General features: G+C 47.2%; 1 protein-coding gene across 2 annotated transcripts; it reads right to left on the bottom strand.

Annotated features, from left to right (window-relative positions):
• Positions 1-45: 45 nt before the first annotated feature.
• IQCD (IQ motif containing D) lies at positions 46-22,049 on the bottom strand. Of its 2 annotated transcripts, XM_057746631.1 has the most exons (6): positions 21,952-22,049; positions 6,868-7,689; positions 4,216-4,449; positions 1,964-2,035; positions 166-423; positions 46-105 (listed from the first exon to the last, which is right to left on the bottom strand). In XM_057746631.1, the coding sequence occupies exons 2-6, from the start codon at positions 7,594-7,596 to the stop codon at positions 46-48; spliced, it is 1,353 nt and encodes a 450-aa protein (XP_057602614.1). In that variant the 5' UTR covers positions 7,597-7,689; positions 21,952-22,049. The 2 variants fall into 2 exon arrangements, with proteins under 2 accessions (XP_057602614.1, XP_057602615.1); XM_057746632.1 differs by lacking the exons at positions 1,964-2,035; positions 4,216-4,449; positions 21,952-22,049 and having other exon boundaries at positions 6,868-7,596.
• Between the last annotated feature and the right edge of the window lie 263 nt (positions 22,050-22,312).

Here is a 22,312-nt window from a genome sequence, read left to right as displayed (position 1 = left end):
AAGAGCATGGTGAGTGCAGGGTCCTGGGCAGGCGGCGGGGAGGACTCATTTCTTGCCCTTGCCCTTGCCTTTGCCCTTGCCCTTCTCCTTCTCCTTGCCCTTCTCCTCCTTCTCCTTGCCTGTCTCCTTGCCCTTGCCCTTCTCCTTGACCTTGTCCTTCTTCACTTTGCTCTTGCTCCGCTTCTTCTTCTTGGACCTGAGCATGGAGCGGACCAGGAAGCCCTTCCACAGGGCCTGGATGAGCGTGGCGGCCCTCACCATGCGCACTATCTCCTGCTCGTCCTCCAGCCTCTTCTTGGCACTGACCTCCCGCTCGGCCTGGATCTGGGAGAACTCTTCCACCAGCACATCATGCCGTTTCTTCAGCTCCTCCAGCTGAAGCATCTCCTCTTTGTGGATGACCTCTAACTCCTCGTACTCGTCCTGGGGTGAGAGGCAGGGGGTGGGGGTCTCCAGGCACAGAGCGCCGCCTGCTACCCTCTTTTGCTCCTACCCTTCCCGAAGGCACTTCTGCTCCAGCAATGCCACCTATACTGAGCCTTTCTGCATCCAAGGCCCAGATGAGAATGGGAGAGGTGATGTGGTCCGTCTGAGTTTGTGGTGGGACCCAGCTGAAATAATTCAGGAGTGAGGAAAGAACACGGCTTATGCGCTGGGCAGACTGGACTTCCAGTCCTAGCTCAGCCACATCTTGAGGGGCTTCACTTTTCAAGCTTTCATTTTCCCTCACCTGAAACATGGGGACAGTTCCAAACCCAGGAGCACAGGTGGGAACTATTTCCGGGAATAAATGACGGGATGGATGCAACGTCCTAGATGTGGTACTAGGCACACAGTGGGGACATAAAGAAAGGCCAGCTCCTGCCACTGAAGCTGTCCGTTTCACAAAGATACCCAGAGAGGACCTTTCTCAGGAGACTGAGTCCCACAGCGCTTCCTTACGTCTAACCACAGCCTCTCCTGCTGTAACTTACTTACACCTATCTCTCTCCCTTCCTCCCACCAAGCATCTACCAGAAGCAAAGTACTTCCAGAGGACACAGAGCTAAGTGGACTCGGTCTCTGCCATCATTAACCCACCACCCTCATTGGGAGCAGAGAGACAATAGCACAGCCTCCAACGTCTCCCCCTTCGTAGAGCACTTAGGGTTAGACAGCACACCTGACATTGACCACTCAGAGGCTGATGTTGCCTCCAGCGCTCATCAGGCCACAAAACTCGGCCCCAAACTCGGAGCTATGGGCCACCGATGTTATCACAGAGCTGAGTGGAGGCTTAAGGGCACCCCGTTTTATGGGCTCCTATTCCCCAAATACCTCCTCCAGACCAGATCCTGTGCTGTACAAGCACTTGTGACAAGTGACTCATTAAATCCCCACCATGGTCCCCGTGAGGGTGTTACTGCCCATGTTGGTCACATGAAGAAACAGGCTGGGAAAGGTCAAGTCCCTTGCTTGAGGTTACACAGTGAGTAAGTGCCACTAGAGTAGAACCTCCAAATGACAATGGGGGCTTTCTTCACCGCTGGAGCCCAGCACCTGGCACATCTTAAGAGCTCGGTAGAAAGTTCCTGAGTGACTGAGTGAAGAGATGGAGGCCAGCTCATGCTTGAATCTGGCGGGGATGAGTCCTGGCTTGGGGGGCTGCTAGCAGGAGCTGAGCAGGAGAGACAGGGAGTCTGGGACGTTGACACTGGTTGGAGCCAAGATCTTTGGGCCTGGAGTCAAGCACATCTTAGTGGCTCGTGGCTTCTGGCTCCTTGCTTTCCCACCACTCCCCTCACTGTCCCAGCCTTGACAAACACTTGAGCCTAAGGAAGGGGCAGGGAAGCCACTCTGGGGAGGCCCTGTACTTGGCATAGACCACGGACCATCCTAGGGCTTCTCTTCCCACCCCCACCCCCACCCCCATTCCTAGAGGGTTTGAGAAACACACTTGACAGAGACTTAGGCAGACAAATACCTGCTTTTCACTCATCTCCAAGTCGTATTTCTGGATCCAGTTCTCAATTTCCGTTTCCACTTTATATTTTTTCTAAAAAAAATTCAATTAGTCATAGTTTGTTGGACTAATATTAACAATAAACAGCACTGAGCCCACTTGGCATCAGCAGGCCCTGCATCCGCCTCGCCTACTGAATCCACACCACGAGATACATTCTCCAGTTCACAGATGAGGACGAGGAGGATAAGATGTGCTAACTCAGTTGGCCCAAGATCACAGAGCTAATGGGTGGTAGAGCTTGGATTTGAAGCCAGCAGTCTGGCTCCAGGAACTTCTAGGCAGAGGGAGCAGCAGGTGCAAAGGCCCTGAGGTGGGAACAAGCTTGCGATGTTTAAAGAGTAGGAACTGAGCCCTTGTGGCTGGAATGGTGCGGCCAGGGAGGAACATGGTCCCGGTGAGTTCAGAGTGAGAGGCTGTGTTGCAGAGAGAGTGTCTGCAGTGGAAGGAGTTTGGTTTCTAGTGTAAGGGAGAGGGGAAGCTGTTGTGTGGACTTAGATACAGTGGAGGAACGTGATCTAATTTTGTTTTTAAAAGATCAGGGAGGGTCTTCCTAGGTTGCGCAGTGGTTAAGAATCCACCTGCCAATGCAGGGGACCTGGGTTCAAGCCCTGCTCTGGGAAGATTCCCACATGCCACGGAGCAACTAAAGCCCGTGCACCACAACTACTGAGCCTGCACTCTAGAGCCCGTGAGCCACAACTATTGAGTCCTGTGTGTCGCAACCACTGAAGTGCAGGTGCCTGGAGCCCATGCTCCACAACAAGAGAAGCCACTGCAATGGGGAGCCCGTACACTGCAACAAAGAGTAGCCGCAACTAGAGAAAAGCCCGCGTGCAGCAATGAAGACCCAACGCAGCCAATAAACAAATTAAATAAATAAATTAAAAAAAAAAAGATCAGGGAGAGGGAGAGGCGGGGAAAAAAAAGATCAGGGAGGGAGGGGATATGGGAATATATGTATAAATACAGCTGATTCACGTTGGTATACCTCAAAAACTGGTACAGGAGTGTAAAGCAATTATATTCCAATAAAGAGCTTGAAAAAAATAAGCTCCTGTACACACGATGGAAAGTTATTCTGCCATAAAAAGGGGTGAAGTATTGGTAAACGCTACATGGTTGAACCTTGAAAATGCAAGGGTAAGTGAAAGAAGCCAGGCACAAAAGACCACGTATTGTATGATTCCATTTACATGAAGAGTCCAGAACAGGCAAATCCAGAAAGACAGAAGGTAGATTAGTGTTTGCCGGGGGCTCGGGGGAGGGAGGAAGGTGGGAAGTGGGAGAAACTGCTTAATGAGTACAGGCTCTTATTTGGAGGTGATGAAAATGCTTTGGAACTAGATAGAGGTTGCGATTGTACAACATTGTGAATGTACTAAGTGCCACTGAATAACTTTAAAACGGTTATATTTCATGTTATGTGAATTTCACCTCAATTAAAAAAAAATAAATCAGCTGCTTAGTCCTACAGAGCAAGAGTTCTTAACTTGGGCACCACAGATGGACTGGCTTCCAGGGGCCTGTGACCCAGGAATTTCCCCCCCGCCCCGTGTGTATGTGCATCTGTGCCTTTTCTTGGAGGAGAGGCCCAGGGCTTCCATCAGACGCTATAAAGTGTTGTGAAAAGAAAACAAACCTGAGAACAAGTGTTAGAAAGGGTGCCCTTTGTGAGGAAAGGGATTCAGAAGCACATTGCGTCCTGGCTGAGGTGATGGAGAAGGCAGATGAAAAAAGGATATTTATTGAGCACCTAATAGGCACCAGCTGTCTACCCATCATCTCATCTAATTCTCGTAATAACTCATTAAGGCCTATTCAATCACTTTCATTTTAAAGATGTGAAAACTAAGACTTGGAGGGAGTTAAGTGATTTGCCAGAGTTTTCTTTGCACCCTCACTTCCCTTGCAGGACAGGTGGGTCTCATCTTCCCTGATGGGCTCAGAGGAGCTCAGGAACTTGCCCAAGGTCACAGAGCTGACGTGAAGCAGGACCTGATCTCTCTGCCCCCAGTCCCTGGGCCTGTGTGCTGCTCCCTCCCGCCTCCAGAGAGCTGCTGGGTCCATCCCAGGCTTCCCTGCACCCTCCTCCCTGGGGAGCTTCTCCCCTGCAGCCCTGCCCTGCCCTACCCTGCACCTGGCCCTCCCTCTGCCCCCCCCCCCCACCCCAGTGGCCCCATTGCCCCCACCACCCCGCTTCCCCAGGGTACCTTCCGCAGCGCCTGCTCCTGCTCCCGGTTCTCCATAACCAGGTTGTTGAACTGCGACTGCAGCAGCAGGATGTCCTGCTGGATCTTGGCCACCCTGGCCTGCGAGGCCCGGAAGTCCACCTTCTGCTGCTTCTTGGCCTCCTGCTTGGTGCGAAGGAGGCTGTTCTCTGAGAACTTGAGCACCTGGTGCAGGTGGTTTTTCAGTTCTTGGATCACAAAGTTCTCCTTCTCCACCTGGGCCAGGAAGAAGAGAGGCTCTATGATACAGGAGAGGCTGGCAGCCTGCAGCTCCCTCAGGGCGGGGCGCTACTACCTCGCCAAATCCTACCCCCGGTCTGCCGGATGAGGACAGGGACAGCCTGCCTAGAGACCGGGAAACTGAGGCTCAGGGGACTGAGTCTGCCTGGGGTTGTGCAGCTGAGACGGAATTTGATGCCGGGTCTGTCTGATCCAGAGCCCATGTTCGTGTCCACCACCCTCTATTTCCAGACGTGCCTGAACCGGGCCACAGGAGGAGAGGTCTGGGACAGTGCAACCCTCCTGCCTGGGGCTCAGCAGTGGAGTGCCCGGTTGGCAGAGACACTTCGTGCACTGCACGAAGGTGTGAGATAGACACACACCACAGGGATTGGCAACTGGCTCTCCCCTGGAGGGCCTGGCTTGGCTTCTCAGTCAGTTCTAAAACAGGAACTGGGGACTTCCCTGGCGGTCCACTGGTTGGGACTCCATGCTTCCACTGTGGAGGGCACGGGTTTAATCCCTGGTCAAGGGAGGTTTCCACATGCGGCACGGTGCGGCCAAAAAATTTAAAAAAAAAACAAAAAAACCCCAAAACCCAGGAACTGGGGTTGGGGGTGGGGCTGTTTGTAAAGAAACTCCAAAGGCTGATCACAAGTGCGAGTCTCTTCTGTGCACACCTGCGCTGCAGCTGGCTGACGCCTGCAGACTTGGGAGTGGGAGGCCGGGTGGGGAGGGTGTTCGGGGCAAGCCTATCCTGTGGGCAAGCCTTCAACCTTCAGCTGTTGGGTTTGAAGCAGGCAGTACTATTAGCAGTCAGAGCTTTGCTTGTGGACCCCTCAACATGCCTTATTGGTGTCACCCCCTCATTTTACACTGAGATCCAGGGACCTGATGAAATTTGCCCACCTGGCAGAAATGGAACTTGACCCAGATCCATCCAACTTGGCAGCCCCAAGCTGTGTCCACCACCCGAATGAGACCAGCAGAGCCACTTGGGGGTCCTCTCCCTGTCCCTAGGTGACACCCCTCCAACCTATGAGTGATCTCTGCTGACTGAGCACCCAGGAACCTGTCATCTCTCCACTCAGCAAATAACTACCATGTCCCCCTTTTGTGCCAGGCTCACTGGGGACACAATGGAGGGCCAAGGGAGATGAGGTCCCTGTCCTTTTGTGGGGGAGCCACACCCCAATCAAATCATCAAATCATCACACAAATAGTCATCAACAAATCCTGATGGATGCCGTACAGGACAAAGTCAGTGAGAACATAAGGAAGGGGGCACCCCCTGAGCTAGTGTGTTGGGGTGGGTGTGTGGTCTTGATCTCTCATCTATCACAGGACGGGAAAAATGTGGCAGTGCTGGCTGGCTGTCCCCTAGGACCTATTCTCCCCAGAAAGGCTGTAGAGCAGAATGTTTCACTGGGAACGTGGCCCCAGCTACAGACCACTTTCCCAGCATCTCTAGCACTGGGTGCAGCTAAAAACTGTATGAATGCTGCTTCCAGGTGATGTTCCAAGAGGGTAGGACAAAGCCCCCTCCTCCCCTTTGCTCCTTCCTGCTGGCTGGACCAGTGGCGATGTGATGGGTGAAAGCTGGGTCCACGCTTAAAAGTCCAGGTGGGGGATGGCAGAGAAGACAGGAAGAAGGAATGTGGGCCCCTGACAAGTTTACAAAGCAGAGCTTCCATGCCAGCTCTCTGTTAAACAGAAATACATCTCCAGCTTGACTAAGCCACTATTATTTGGGGTCTCTTTGTCTTAGCAGCCAAACCTATACTTACACATCACCTCCCAGGGACTTTGTAAGATGTTACTGAGAAAACATATGTAAAGAATAACACATAAGTATGTGTCCCCAAATGGTTATCATTAGGTTGGGATCATGTTATCCTTTCCCCTTTTAAAAATTCTTCGAGAGCTTCCACCCCCTCCCACCAGCCCTTTGTCCTCAGGACAAAGACCACATTCCTTGATTAGGCCTCAAAGGTCCTGTGTGATCTGCCAGCAAAGCCTGAAGTATTTACTATTCAGCCCTGGCCTGGAAGGTCCCTCTCTACCTCACTTCTCTGGTTCACTTCCCTGGTTCATTCTTCCTATCTTGGCTTCAACGTCCCTGAGTTCCAAGTTCAGATTTCCTGTAACACTCTCTTGTAGCAACCTATACTTACCCTTCCTTGTACTTCTCAAAACTGTAATTACGTCAGCTCTTTAAGACCTACCTTCCCTATCATGAACTCCATGAGGCTGGGGCCATGTGGGCTCATCATTTATAAGACCTGGCACCTGGTAAGTGCTCAAAACATTATTTGTGGAGTAAATGAATGAAAACAGCTACTTAAATCACTGAGGAAAAAAACCCAACTGCCAAAAGATTTGAGCCGCTCCCTGACTAATGCTGTGCAGCGATACCTCTGCATCCCTGTTCCTCACGCAGGCTGCCAATTCATTTTCCAGAGTGTCAATGATTTCTTGGTTCCTCTGATTCCGGCGGGTGATGTCGTGGATGAACTGAGTCCTGTCTCTGGCTTCCATGGGACTAGTGAGCAGCTTCTCAAACAGGAATCCTCGGAGTTCTACCAGGCTATCAATAAAACTCTGGGCTTCTGCACTTCTGTCCAGGGTCTGCGCCTGCAACAGACTGGCAGCCTGGGGGTTCCTGAGCAGCAGTCTCACGATGTTCTTGGTGGATTCTTTGATCTGCTGCATAAGTGGTTGGAGGTGGGATTTCTGCACCTCTATGGCGAGGACGCGGTCTCGGAACCACGGTTCATCCTCGGACTCTTCTTCCTCCTGCAACTGCCTTTCTTCCTCCTGCAGGTAACTGACGCGATCCAGGAGGATCTGGCAAAGGTCCTCGTGCTCTCTCACTGCTTTCATGATGTCCTCCCCCAGCATCCCCTCCGAATTCTTGGAACTGGACGCCACATAAGACAGCAGGGTCACCAGCTCCACCTTGTGAATGGTCTCGTCCAGGACGGACATGATCCTCTTGGTCTCGACGGTGGTGAGTTTGGTCTTAGCGGGGGCCAGGGGTCTTGGTGGGGTGGTGGACTTTTTGGTTGTCTGTGCTATCAGCCTTATTTTGTTGATGTCAGGGCCTTGGTAGAGAGGGGCCACGGCGAGGACATCCAAAGCCATTTTAGGAGCGGCCTTCTTCGCCTTTGTACGCCCTGAGAGACCGAGACTTTGGTAGACTCTCTGGGCCTCCTGCTTTTATTGCCTCTGGCAACCCTGAAAGAGGAAGAAGTAGGCAGTCAGCAGAGTGACGCTGACATCGGGATGGCTGGTGTGGCCACAGCAGCCGTAAACTGTTGATGGGGAGAGTTCATCTTAGGTGCTCTGCAGCTTTTACTCAGAACCTCTCACGGAAAGCAGTTTTTACCTTTGTGACAGTGTCAGGGCCCCAAGGGTAAAGGGACCAAGTGGGGAGGTGGCTCTCAGGCACATGTGTCAGGCAGGGACCAGCCAGGAATACAGACATCATTCTAAGTATTTAAACACAGCAAACCCGTTCCATGGGTGATGGAAGAGTTGAGAGGCCAACCAGGGGAAGGGGAAGCCACCCAGCCGTTGTCAATGGCAGGAAGCCATGCAGAAGGAGGTGGGGTGGGTTTGGGGACCAGGGTCACCCTGGCGGAAGCTGGAGCCACAGCTATTTCCTGTCCAGGAGTCACTATAGCCCCAGTGGAGCCATGGCCACTGCCGGAAATGCAGCCCAAAGCAGAGAGAAGGGCAGAAATCTGGTTTCTCCCTTCTTCCGGCCTTCCGATCTAGCACCAATGTCTCCAATTGACAAAATCCAGTGGGAAACCAGCTGATCAGGGAGCCTGGGCAATGCAGCCTGCAGGGGTCGGCAGCCGGAGACAGAGCAGAGGAGGGCCACACAGTAATGAAATAACGGAGCTGAGAGCCAAGAGCGCTAGGACCAGCACAGCGCATGTGCGTTGCCTTTTAAGAACCGATTTAAAAAATCAGGGTGGGGATGAACAATGACTTCAAAGTACAATTTAAAATCCTTTTTTGCTACAGAAACAGACTCACAGACATAGAAAACAAACATGGTTATCACAGAGGAAGGAGGGGGGAGGGATGAATTAGGAGTATGGGATTAACAGATACACATTACTATATATAAAATACATAAACAACAAGGATTTCCTGTATAGCACAGGGAACTATATTCAATATCTTGTAATAACCTACAATGGAAAAAATCTGAAAAAGCTTGTATATATGTATATAGCATATATATATGTATGCATATATGTGTATATATAAAACTGAATCACGTTGCTGTACACCTGAAAGTAACACAATATTGTAAGTCAACTATACTTCAATTTTTAAAAATATATATTTAAAATGAATCGTTCCTGGAACAGAAAAAGGACATTAGCAGGAAAACTGGTGATATCCAAATAAATTCGATAGGTTACTTCATAGCATCATACCAATGTAAATTTCTTAGTTTTGCTAAACACACCATGGTAAGATATTAACATCAGGGGGACCTGAATGAAGGGCACATGGGAAGTCTCTATACTATCTTTGCAACTTTTCTGTAAATCTATAATTATTACAACGTTAAAAGGTTATTTAAAAGACTTCCAGAAAAAAATCCACGGTGGATATCAAAAATCAATAACTGATGTTGCACCTCTGGCATGATGGCTAAGAGTACTAGCTTTGCAGCTGCCCCACTTGAGTTTCAGATCCTTGCTGTGGGACCCTGGGCTGGTTATTTAATCCCCCCTAAAGCCTGGGCTTTCTCAGTCATTAAACGGGGATCATCACGTGGGAAGTTTTGGGCACAGATCTTGCACACTGTGAGTACTCAATAAATAACTAATATTATTAGCCCAGGGAAAACGAAATCCCAAGTCCAGGACTTCAGCGATTTCCCAGTCTGCATCTCTGGGTCCAGCTGGAGGTCCAGCTGCACCTAATGAACGCCTGCTGCCCAGGATTAACACACCGTGTTGAAGATGGACCCCACCATGCCCCCACCCCTCACCTTGCCCATTCCTTATCCCTTGTCTTGATGATCAGCAATGCTGCCGCCCTAATTGCTCAAGCCAGAAGCCTGAGTGCCACCTAAACTCTTCCTCCCCCTCCCCCACATCCAATGGACTGCCCACTCATCTGTGTTCTCTCCTCCAGAGTTCCTAGTCCATTTCCTTCTCAGCAGCCTCTCTGCCACCGCGTAACGGCCTTAACATCGCTCACTTGAATCATTAAAGAGCTTCTTAACTGGACTGCTTACACTCGCTCCTGCTCCCTGCAATAAAAATCATCCCTGTAGTCATCTATTTGGGTATTTATTGAGCCTCTGGGGATAGAAAAGAAGATGCAAGGTACAGTTCCTGTCCTCCCGGAGTTTGTAACCTAGTTTGGGATATGAAACATGCACACGTGAAGGTTCAACGACTACAGAAGGAAGGGGAGAAAGTTGTATTCATAGAACAGGTGGATGTTATGACCAGCCATCAGTGCCAGAGTGGGGGCTTTGGAGTTTATTGTAGGAAATTGGGATCCATTTTGATTTCAGGAAAAGTGTAACAGGATAAAATCAGGCTTTGAGAAAGATCTGTTGTAATGGATGACTTACAGAGAAAGGGCTGTTGGCAGTAGATCAGTTGGGATATTGTAAACTTTCCACCTCGGGGCCTTTGCACATCCTATTTCTTCTTCCCAAAACACTCTTTTCTCTCCTCCTTCCTAAGTGAATTCCTGACACTCAGATCTCATTCAAGTGTCTCACTTCTTCAGTGAAGCCATTCCTGGCCTCCAGGCTGGGTCAAATTCTTGTTATAGGTTCTCATAAGGCCATGCCCCTTTGTGGCAGGCACCATCTCCCAATCCTATCCCTCTTGTTTGCCAGTACTATAGAGGCTGGAAATACTTACTGCCCACCTTCTCAGATTCCTTTATAGTTAGCAGTGGCTACAGACACAGTTCAAGCCAAAGAAATCCCATGAAATAGGATAAGTTTTCTAGGGGTTTCCAGGAAAACTTATACCTTCCTGATACAAAAGAAAGACATTGTTGGCTTCACCTCCATTCCCTGAACTTGGGCTTAATGCTGGAGCAATGGCAGCCACTTTGTGAATGAGAAGGAATAATTAAGAGAATTGCAGGAATGCTGTCCCTGATGTCACTTAGCCACTGGACCTTCCAAGTGTCCATCATGCTTGACTCAGATGACTGTGATAACCTCGTCAATGGTCACCTTACTTCTGCCCTCCTCCCCCACAGTCTCTTCTCATTGCAGCAGCCAGAAGGAACCTTTTAAAAGGTCAGATCCTTTCACTCCTCCACTCAAAATCCAGCTCATAAGAGCTGATTGCTAAATTTTCAGGATATTTGTGAGTTGGTTGTTAAACCATTGGTAGCTTGAAATCAGCCATGGTGGGAGTATTTACACCATGGAAATGGGCAAATGCTATAAATCAGCACACCTTTCCACCAAACTGGTTGTTAAACATTTACCAGCACACCATGGCTACAATGGTTTCCCATCTATTTAGAATAAAAGCCAAAGCCCTTACAATTACCTATAAAGCCCTACAATATCTGGCTACTGCTACTACTCTTTTTTTTGTTTGTTTTTTGCTGTTCCTTGAATGTGTCAAATATGCTCCAACTTCAGACAGGGACTTTGCACTTGCTGTCCCTCCAGTCTGGAATACTCCTCTAAATATCTGCAGACTGTGTTTCTTCACTTCTTCTCTGCTCAATTAGTGTCATAGTGAGTGCTTTACTAACTCCCTACATAAAATATAAACCCTCTCCTTCTCCCCACCCCACACCCCATTCCCCTTATCCTGTTTACTTTTTCCCCAGGTTAATTTTCATCATCTGACATCTCTCTATGGACCTGTTTGTTTATTGTCTGTCTGTCTCCTCCCCTAAAAAGTAAGCTCCAGTGACGGTAGAGGCTTCATCAATTTTGATCTCTACTGAATTCCCAGCACTGAAAAAAACTGACCATCATCTTGGAGAGAGATCTGCTGCCACCACTACAGGTTACTTGGGCCGTTTCAATTTCATACACTGTCTGTGGATATGAGAAATATTTTTTCTTTTTTTTTTTTTTTTTGGCACATGGGCTTAGTTGCTCCACGGCATGTGGGATCTTCCTGGAGCTGGGATCGAACCCATGACCTCTGCATTGGCAGGCGGATTCTTAACCACTGCGCCACCTAGGAAGCCTGTGAGAAATGTTTTGAGGAAAGAACCATCAGGATTTGATGAGTGAAGGACAGTTTTGAGCTTGGGTGGGAATGGGAGAGAATGGTGGGCCCCTTGAGAATCTAGGGAAATTGGGGGGGGGGGGTAGTTTGGAAGGGAGGACAGAGACTTCGGTTTTAAACTCAAGCCATAACTGCCATACCTGGAGCAGACAGTGGGCAAGGGTGTCTCGGACTGCCCATGACCTGCTTCCTCTCTGTCAGGTGACAGCACCCCACTTTTCCTTTGAGGATCTCATCCTCTCTCCCGCTGTGTGCAGTCTTGGTGGGACTGCCAATCAAAGAATCCTAATCTCTGCCTTCTAAGAGCCCTGAAGAGTGACTCATGGATGAGAAATGGCAGGACCTGATTCATCCCAGTGATGGGTTCCTGAAGATTCTGCCACCAAGATCCTCAGAACCTCCTTAGCTGCTGTCCTGTCTGGGGGCTGGTTCTTCAGCTTTTCCTTCACTGTTTTGCTTAGCCAGGGTTAGTTTCTGTTGCTTGCAATCAAAGAACCCTAGCTAGCAAAATATGCTAGGCAACTGACAACACAAGGTCAAGGGGGGCTCCAGGGAGATCTTGGGGATGGAGATAATGAATGCAAGGGAGGAGGAAGTGAAGTCTGAAGCCACAACAGACACCTTCCCTTCAGCAAGGCAAAGAGTAAACAGGGAGAAGGGGAGGGAATCCAAGAAACACCTAAAGCAACAAAGAACTGGAAGAAAGTCAGCCAGACCAGATGCTTTGTTCCTTGGCCAGGAAAAAATAGATCCCCAATCAGAAGCCTCTGGGAGCTGAGGGCTGGGACAGCAGGGCATTATCTTTCATCTCCTTGATTCCTACCTGCTTCCTGTTCCCCAATCAATCTCGTGAGTACCTTTAGGCTTTTCCTGAAAATAACATTTTAGGGACAGCCACGGAGCTTCCTCAGCTTCTCTGGGAATGAAGGGTCTCTGCCCCACGGCCACAGGAGGAACACGAACAGTGTTTAATGAACGCACTTCTCCCCATCATTCCCCAAAGCGCTCAAGCATAAATCAAAATGCTCAAGTTCTTTAGAGAGTGCAGCTGCAAATACAACATTATGTGAAATGTTTCCAATTTGCCTTCAACCAAATTACCTCTTTTGCTTTAAAGGGCAAAGTTGTTTTCTTTGATTATGATGACACCCATCAGTTCCTGACAGCTCATTTGGGTGAACAAGAAAAAGCTGGTGGAACTGGGATTGGGGGAAATGCATCTGACTGAGGACAAAAATCACTGGAGAATCTCTTTTCCTTGAATTCTAATGTGATCACTTCATGTCCTTTTTAATGCCACCAACCTTAATATTTAAATCATTTCTAACTTGAGCCTTTCCTTTTAAAATTCTTGCCCTGAGAGTGAAACAAGGCTGCTAATGGAGGGGAGACTTTAATTGGATCTTCCCTTTATTTGGCATTAATTTTGCTGATGAACTTTATAAATGGAAATACATCTTTATCATGCAAATTATACCTCGTTTTCATTCAAATGGGCTTGTTGGATGTTTTATTACTTTCCCCCTCAGAACATTTTGGAGAGAAAAAAAAAAGGTTTGCGGTAAATTATATTTTCCCCCCGGGGAGAAAAAGGAGAAGAAAACCCAACACCTACAGGTATCCTACAAATCCAGCACTGGTCCATGGAGAAGTCAGAAGTTGTGAAAAAAACAAACTGGAGAGAGTGTGTGTGTGTGTGTGTGTGTGTGTGTGTGTGTGTGTGTGTGTTTGGGGGCTGGGCATCTCATTTTAAGAAATGCCATTTAAATACTAGCTAACTCTTGGGAATTCCTTGGCAGTCCAGTGGTTAGGACTCTGAGCTCTCACTACTAGGGACCCAGGTTCAATCCCTGGTCAGGGAACTAAGATCCCACAAACCGCGTGGCCAAAAAAAAAAAAACAAAAAAAAAAGCTTATCAGAATGCAGGTGAGGGAGGGAGAGGGATTAAATTATTTTAGGGTAAGCTTTGAATCATCTCTCATCGATTTTTTTTTAATAAATTTATTTATTTATTGTATTGGCTGTGTTGGGTCTTCATTGCTGCACATGGGTTTTCTCTAGTTGTGGCGAGCAGGGGCTACTCTTTGTTGTGGTGCGCGGGCTCCTCACTGCAGTGGCCTCTCTTGTTGTGGAGCACTGGCTCTAGACACGTGGGCTTCAGTAGTTGTGGCACGTGGGCTTCAGTAGTTGTGGCTCACGGGCTTAGTTGCGCCTCGGCATGTGGTATCTTCCCGGGGCAGGGATTGAGCTCGTGTCTCCTGCATTGGCAGGTGGATTCTTAACCACTGTGCCACCTAGGAAGTCCTCTTTCATTGATTTTTATATTTTGGGGTCAATCATTCACCATACTTTGGAACTTTATAATCAGCGGGTTACCAAAACATACCGTGTAACTGATCATGGCTTGGGATTCAGGCAGTATGACGCCACACCATATGGAGAAGAACCGATGGTCAGGAAAGAGGCCTTCATGATGGCTGGTTCTCTTTTTTTTTTTTAATTTTCTTGGCTGCGCCAGGTCTTTGTTGCGGCACGTGGGATCTAGTTCCCTGACCAGGGGTCGAATCCAGACCCCCTGAATTAGGAACGCAGAGCCTTAGCCACTGGACCACCAGGGAAGTCCCTATAACAGCTGGTATTAATTTGTTGCCCAAATCTCTCTCGCTGGAATGCTACCTTTGTGATTTCTGCCAAATCTCTAGACCAAGATGCACTATTATCAACTCAATTATTTCCTTTAAAAACACTTCCATCCTTAAGTACTTTTCATCAAAAAGGCAACTTTATACCTCTGCCATAACTGGAAAATCTGTTTCACTTTCGTTAAACAGAAGATAACAGTGTCTACATCCTGATGTTATTTCATTCTGGCTAGATACTGTGACCCAGGAAAGATGAGTTTGAGACCAGATCTCTGTCCTTAAAAAGCAAGATTAGCAAGCGGCAGGGAGATGTTACAGACATACTAAGGAAAAGAGAGAAGAGACAAAGTACTAATGTCGGGAAAGAAAGAGGGGCCATCCCATGGATGTTAAAAGGACAACAAAGGAATATTATGAACAACTCTCCAGCCATAAATTTGATAACACGTGGTGGATTTCACAATTTGCATAGCTGATTTCACATGCTTTTGACAGTTCTGTCCTGTTTCTGAGAGGCACAATTCTCACCCAGCCCGCCTTCAAGACCTAACACTCCCTGCTTTTCACCTGTATCCTGATGTCCTGCTTATGGCTCAGAGAAGTCCTTAATGGCTAAGGGATGCCTGGTCGCTTCGTTTGCCGAGACCAGCTCAGCGACTCGAGGTGAGTGACGGGTGCCGCAAGCTTGAAGAAGACACAGACACAGACTGAAGAGAAAAGTGGGACCCGGGGGCTCAAGACCTCTCGGATCAAGAGCCCTGCTGACTCATCCCAGGTTGCTTTTATTGAGTTCGTGGGCTAACATTCTCAGGTTACACTCATAAACAATCAAAGGCCTCACATGACTGGGGCAATGATCCTTGTTTGCCTCCTGGGTCCGAGCTGAGCAGGTGTGGATTTGAGCTGGGTGTGGAGAGCAAAACAGCCCTGGGGGCAGGAGACCTCTCTCAGATATTGGGGGTCTGTGCCCCACCCGTGTTGGCCCCTCTGCGACTGTGCCTGTCTTAGGTTGTTCCTCCCTTGAGGAATCTTACCCGTCTCTGGCTAACCAGTCATCCTCCAGGGCCAAACACGGTGATATAAGGAAGGTTCTATGCACCACCCCTGTTGGCCCCTCTGCGGCTGTGCCTGTCTTAGGTTGTTCCTCCTCTGAGGAATCTTACCCGTCTTTGGCTAACCAGCCATCCCTCAGGACCAAACAGGGTGATATTAGTCTCCACGCCCCGCACCCTCAGCTCCTCCACTGCTCCAGCAGGACATTCTGAATCCCATCACTCGGCCCACATACTTCAACATTTTCAATGTTTCAAAAAGGTTCCAGAATGTCTTCCCACATTCGTTCTGATTCCTTCACCTACCTGCTGGGTTAATGGGCAGAGGTTTTGCCTTTGGAGTAGCAGTATTTTTCCTTTTAGCTCAGGAAAAATCCCCCTGGCCTGTGAACCACCCAGCTAGCTTTTTTTTTCAGAACGCTGTAGGCTTTATCTGAGCCTTCCAGGCCTAGAGCGGGGAGGGTGAGGGGCTGGAAAGAGGCAGAACATTCATGATGAAGACTGCTATGTCCCAAGCAACTATCCTACAGTAGGCGCTCAGGAAATCACTATGGAATAAATGAAGAGATGGCAAACCCAGCTTTAACAATAGCCCCGTTTCCTCACGGGGAGATGTTGGCCTCATAGGATAATGGTATTTCACAAAACACGTTCTGTCCTGAATTGGAACCAGAAAATAGTGTCACATTTCGATAGTGAAAATGGTGGCCCAAGATCTGCCCTGTGGGTTTTTCCCATCCCTGGACGCAGGGCTTGGAATTTTAAGGTAAAAGATTTCAATCTGTTTTGTTCTTTTCTTTTTCATGGTTTAGCTGTATTTTTGTCCTGTGGTGGCAACACGCGGCATGCGGGATCTTAGTTCCCTGACCAGGGACCAGGGACTAGGGACTGAACCTGTGCCTGCTGCAGTTGGAAGTGCAGAGTCTTAAGCACTGGACCACCAGAGAATTCCCCCATCACCACTTTTTTTGAAGTACTACCCGATCCTCTCTTTGTCCTTTGTGAGAACCCATGTTTCGTGGATGACGTTTGGCTTGCAGAAGATTCCTGGGCTGGAGCTGGCACAGTGAACACTGGTTGTATTAACAGACTGGATCTCATCAGTGATGGTGGCTCTGTGGCCGGAGGCTCCAGTGTCATCCTGTGCTTTGGAGACAGGGGACCCTGAATACTGACCAAGATTGGAAGGGTGTGTGCTCCCGGGGACAGATTTGTAAGCTGCTGGTTATAATGAGCAACTCTTTACCAGCCACTGGCCATGGCTATAAGCCCTGGGCAAATTCACTTGACCTTTTGGACCCTCACCTCTGAAGTTGAATGGGAAGACATGAGCCTATTGCACAGTGATTAAGTTTGTGGGTTCTGGTGTCAGAGAAGTTTGAAGTTCAATCCTAGGGGGTCACCACTTCCTCACTATGTGGCTCTAGGCAAGTCAATTAATGTCTCTAAGCATCTCAGGCTTCTTACCTGTAATGTGGGGACAGTAACAGAATCCACGCTTGATAAAACTGTGGTTGAGTGTGAAATGAAGTCCTGACTTAATCGTGTTGAGCTTTTAGGATGACTTCCAAAATGATACAATTTAATATTAACGTTTGAATACTTCTTAAAATAGAATGTGTATTTTTCCTCAAAACAATATATATTTGTTTTTGTGCAAAAAGATTTATAAAGAGCCAACATGGATCCAATTTTTTTTTACTATTTCTGTTCTTTTTTTTTCCTTTTTAAAATAAATATATTTATTTATTTAATGGCTGTGTTGGGTCTTTGTTGCTGCGCGTGGGCAGTTGTGGCAAGTAAGTGAGGGCTACTCTTTGTTGCCATGCGCGGGCTTCTCATTGCAGTGGCTTCTCTTGTTGTGGAGCATGGGCTCTAGCCACATGGGCTTCAGTAGTTGTGGCACATGGGCTCAACAGTTGTGGCACACAGGCTTAGCTGCTCCATGGCATGTGGGATCTTCCCGGACCAGGGATCGAACCAGTGTCCCCTGCATTCGCAGGCAGATTCTTTACCACTGCGCCACTAGGGAAGTCCTACTCTTTCTGCCCTTAATTTTTCAGGTTTCTGCATTATTCATGACTTTCTGTTAGTAATGGAGGAGGCCAGAGATCCCTTAAACTGCTCACCATTTTCCAGTCTCTTTCCTCCTTACAAATGAATTCATCACAATTTTTAATTCCTCTTTTGGCAGTGTAGCTTTCAACGTGTTTATTTCTGCTTATATCTAACTGTGGATAGTATCACTTTGGTTGTTTCAGACAGAAGGAAGAATTTCTTAGCAGTGAATTTAGATTCTTCTAAAATAAACTTCCCCCCACTTAGAGATATATATATACTTAAATATATTTAAATCATTATCTTATCAAACACAAAACAGTGGCTTTGCCTGACTGACAGATTATGTTGCAGAAGAGTCTTTTTTAAACCATGACCCTTTAGTAAGTGGTGGAATCAATTTGCCTGTTGAGACGAGCATTAAAAATAAATGAAATAGAACAGAAAAATATCAGAGTGCACTGTGTGTAGTAAGTATTCTTTTGAATTTAAACAGGCGTGTGCTGGGTCAAGGAGGAAAATGTATTTCTTTGTCTGGCTTGCGGTTAAAAAAAAAAACCACTTGTGTTCAAAAGCCCCCATGTTAAAGGCATTTGATTGGTCATAGGACATAACTTGCTGCTATTATTTGAGAACTAAGGTCAAAGAGATACTTTTCCTTGATGCTCTATGTTTCAAGCAATCTTGATTTTCAATCCCTTTTGCTTTCAGTTCCACTAACTAGGGACTGAAGGGAAAAGGGGTGTGTGTGTGTGTGTGTGTGTGTGTGTGTGTGTGTATGTGTATGTGTGTGGCACTTGTCTTGTGTGAAAACACCAGTGTAGAACAGGGTTTTTCAATCTCCACACTATTGACATCTTGGGGCAGATAATTCTTTCTCGTGGAGGCTGTCCTGTGTGTTGTAGGATATTTAGCATCTTCCCTGGCCTCTACCCACTTGATGCCAGTAGCACCCTACTCCCACCACTAACTCCGATCGGTTGGAGATGAAATATCACCAGACCTTGCCAAATGTCTCTGTGGGGTGTGCGTAGGGTGCCCCTAGTTGAGAACCAGTGGTCTAGACCACAGTGGCCTGGCTCCCCTATAAAACTCCTGGCCTCCCCCATGCTAAGTCCAGTGCTCTATCCAGATTCAAAGGAAGGCATGCCCAAGCCTAGTCCAGCTCTGTCTGACAAGCTGACCTAGGTGCCATCTAAAGCCGCCATCAGTTACAGAATCAAGATCAGATTCACAGACTGGGTCTTAGGAGCCCTGGGTGCATGGCTCTCCCCTGCCAGGGGCTCTTGGAATAAGTCTAGGCAAGTCCCTTATCTCTTTGTCATCTTGGGACACAACACCTGTCCCAGGCACATCAAAAGGGAGCTGAGTGGACGAGGGATGGTTTAATAGATGGGAAAGCCCTTTGGAGAGTTAGAAGCTCTCTTCAAAGCGGAGGGATGGTGATGATTATATGTTGAGGGATAAATCAGGTAGTGCAGTGGCCTCATTGCCCCGAGCTCTTTTCTCTAGGGAAAGAGGAAAGTACAGGTGGAGAATTTAGCAAATGAGTAGGCAGGAAAGACTCACCCCTTTAATTTAAATTTTCTTTTTTTTTTTTTTGGCGAAGCTGTGCAGCTTTCGGGATCTCAGTTCCCCGACCAGGGATCAAATCCAGGCCCGTGGCAGTGAAAGCACCGAGTCTTAACCACTGGACCGCCAGGGAATTCCCGAAGATTATTGATTTCTAATACAATGTTTACTTGTTATAGGTCTATTCAAATTTTCTCTTTCTTCTTGGGTCAATTTCAATAATTTGTGTTTCTAGGAATTCATTCATTTTATCTAAGTTGTCTTTTTACGGTATAAAGTTGTTCATAATATTCCTTATAGTTCTTTAAGTTTCTGCAGTTCTGATTTTGGTAATTTGTTTTTTTTATTTTCTTGACCAGTTTAGCTATATCTTCCTGACGTATTGACCTTCGTATCAATATACAATGTCCCTCTTTGTTCTAGTAATATTTCTTGTCTAAAGGTCAATTTCATCTGATAGCAATATAGCCTCTCCAGCTTTCTTATGGTTACTCTTTGCATGGATTCCAATTTTTTACTTTCAACTCCTTTATCTCTTTGACTCTAAGGTGACTCTCTTGTAGGCAGCGTATAGTTCAGTCTCACTTTTTAAATCTAGTCTGGCAATCTCTGCCTTTTGAGTGAAGTGTTTTTTTTCCATTGACATTTAATAATCTACATTACATTATTCATACAGTTGGGTTTACATCCACCATTTTGCTATTGTTTTTTTTATTTGTGTCATCTCGTCTTTTTTTGTTCCTGTGTTGTGTTTTTAATGCCTTTTATTTTGTTAAATGTTTTTAGCCTACTCTTTTGATTCTTCTGTTGATCTTCAAAATATTTTTTGAGTTGTTTTCTTAGTGGCTGATTTAGGGATTATAATGTGCATCTTCATTTATCACAATCTCTTCTGGAATACTAAATATTTTCTATTTGATGAGTCATTGTTATTCCACCTTCTTTTAATTATTTAAACATGATTTCCTCTAGTTCTTTGAACACATTTATAATAGCTTCTTTGAAGTCTGTGTGCTAAAGCCAACATCTGGGGACACATAGAGATACTTTCTGTCGAATGCTTTTTTTTTTTTCTGAGTATGTTTACACACATCTCACAATTTTTATTGAACACTTGAAATTTTAGAGGAAAGATTATTTATTGGCAGCAACTCAGTATTTTTTTCCTTCCTAATGATGGTTGTCCTTGTTTTGCTTGGGTGTTTGGTAATTTACTTCCTGGACTAAATCTGTCAAGATGCTCTCCTCCACAATGTGCAGTTACTGATGTCTCTGCTTCATTTTTTTCCATATTTTTATTTTTAAACTTGGTTTCCTGGGGGTCGCCTCTGTATCACATAGTTTAACATTCAGCCAAAAATCGATCAGAGGTTGTGCTCAAACTTTGAGCCAGTAAGGCTTCTATTCTCCGCTGGTGAGTGCAGCACGCACTCAGCACGTCTACACAGGCTCCAAAGGCCAGGGATGTGTAAGCAGCTTGGGCCCTGCTCTGGTCTCTGCTACACATGCGCATAACCTCTAGTCAACCAAGACATACACAGAGCTCATCAGGCCCTCTTTGGCTGCCTTGCTCCCCACAACTCCAAGCTTTCAGTCCATTGCGCCAAACAGAATTACAACCTTGGACTGCTAGAGCTGCCGGCCTCCCTGTTCTTGTCCTGCCAAGACTGCCACTTTCGCCAGCAATCCTCCAAACCAAGTGAGCCCCATCAAGCAGTGAAGCTATTGGTTTTCAGGGGGCTACTCGCCCTGGTTGAATTATTATGCCCATATAACTGGGGGGTGGGGAAATCAGAGAAGTCTCAGGTGAGTATAGCACAAAGTTGAAGTTTGGTGGTTTTGTGAATAAAGCTCTCAGTTTGTTGTATGCCTTTGGTTATCTCCAGAGTGCTAATATAGCAGTAGATAGTTTTGTCCAGCTTCATAGTTGCTTTTAAAAATTATTATTGTGGTAAAATATACATAACATATAGTTTACCATTGTAACCATTTTAAACTCAGTGGCATTAAATTGTTACAGTCACATCTATATGCAACCATCACCACCATCCACCTCCAGAACTTTTGCATCATCCCAAATTGAACCTCTGTACCTACTAAATAATAACTCCCTGTTTCTCCCTTCCCCAGCCCCTGGCAACCACTATTCTACTTTCTGCCTAAGTTTTTTTTTTTTCTTTAAATATTTATTTGTTTGTGCCAGGTCTTAGTTGTGGCAGGCAGGCTCCTTATTTGCAGCATATGAACTCTCAGTTGCAGCATGCATATGGGATCTAGTTCCCTGACTAGGGATGGAACCCAGGCCCCCTGCATTGGGAGCCATGGAGCCTTAACCACTGCACCACCAGGGAAGTCCCTTTTGCCTTAGTTAATCCTCACAACAAACCTTTTGTCTTAAGTATGTAAGTGAAATCATATTTTAAGGACAGGGACTGGAGTTAAGTTCTAAAGTTAGCACAAAACGCTAAAATTGGTATAATCAAATTACCTAATTTAAACACTCACTTTTACTGCATGCTCACCTTGGGATGTATAGGCCGTGGGGTGGAATGGTAGGGGACTTATAAACTACTCTCTCACCTCCCAGCACCTATATTTGACTTGAAAGTAGTTAACTCTGATGTGATTCCACTTGACTAGCATCATTCACGTTTTACAGATGAGGAAGTGGGACCACGAAGTGGACAAGTGGAGGGGCAGAGTAGAGGCAGAGACACCAAAGAGGATGCTCAGTAGTTCTTGCAGGGGGTCGAGAGGGAGGTCCAGACTGAGGCAAGGGCTGGAGAGCAGGGTCCTGAGTCGGGGACGTGCTCGCGGTGGGGACCTAGTGATTCCTCAGAGAGTCAAAGGTGAGAGAGCTAGATCCATTCAACATCTCCCCATCATCCCCAGCCCTTCCCCACGTGGTCACTCACCCGCTAGGAGGGCTTCAAGTTTTTCTATGCTTGGTTACCACCTAGGTGCCTACGTTGCTAGGTTACCCGCCAATCTCAGAAGGCGGGACTCGGCCTCTGATTGACTTTCTTTTTCACCATTCAATTCCTTATTCCTCTCAGTTCGGTCCACCTCCTGAGGACTGACTAATCAGGAGCACCGTCTCTCTAACCCTTCACCAATTGGAAAACTCGGGCCTCCCTCTGGGTTGGGCTGAACAAGTAGGGTGGGGAGAATGGGACGGGAAAGGGGCGGAGCTTCCTCGTCCCGCCCCTTATCGAGGAGGGGGGCAGGGAGTCTCGTATTAGCAGTGGGCAAGAACTTGGGAAGGACGTAAGAATT

This window comes from Hippopotamus amphibius, chromosome 8 (assembly GCF_030028045.1).
Source record: "Hippopotamus amphibius kiboko isolate mHipAmp2 chromosome 8, mHipAmp2.hap2, whole genome shotgun sequence".
In the NCBI taxonomy this organism is placed as follows: domain Eukaryota; kingdom Metazoa; phylum Chordata; class Mammalia; order Artiodactyla; family Hippopotamidae; genus Hippopotamus; species Hippopotamus amphibius.
The sequence above is the reverse complement of the archived record's forward strand: the minus strand, read 5'-3'. Positions and strand labels throughout refer to the sequence as shown.

Bases quoted from the DNA above. Each gene is read 5' to 3' on its own strand.
- IQCD (XM_057746631.1), bottom strand. From the start codon at position 7,596: ATGGCTTTGGATGTCCTCGCCGTGGCCCCTCTCTACCAAGGCCCTGAC. The intron at 4,450-6,867 runs GTATCGCTGCAC...TTCCTGGCCCAG, and splicing joins TGAGGAACAGGGATGCAGAG to GTGGAGAAGGAGAACTTTGT. The intron at 2,036-4,215 runs GTACCCTGGGGA...AATTTTTTTTAG, and splicing joins AGGAGCAGGCGCTGCGGAAG to AAAAAATATAAAGTGGAAAC.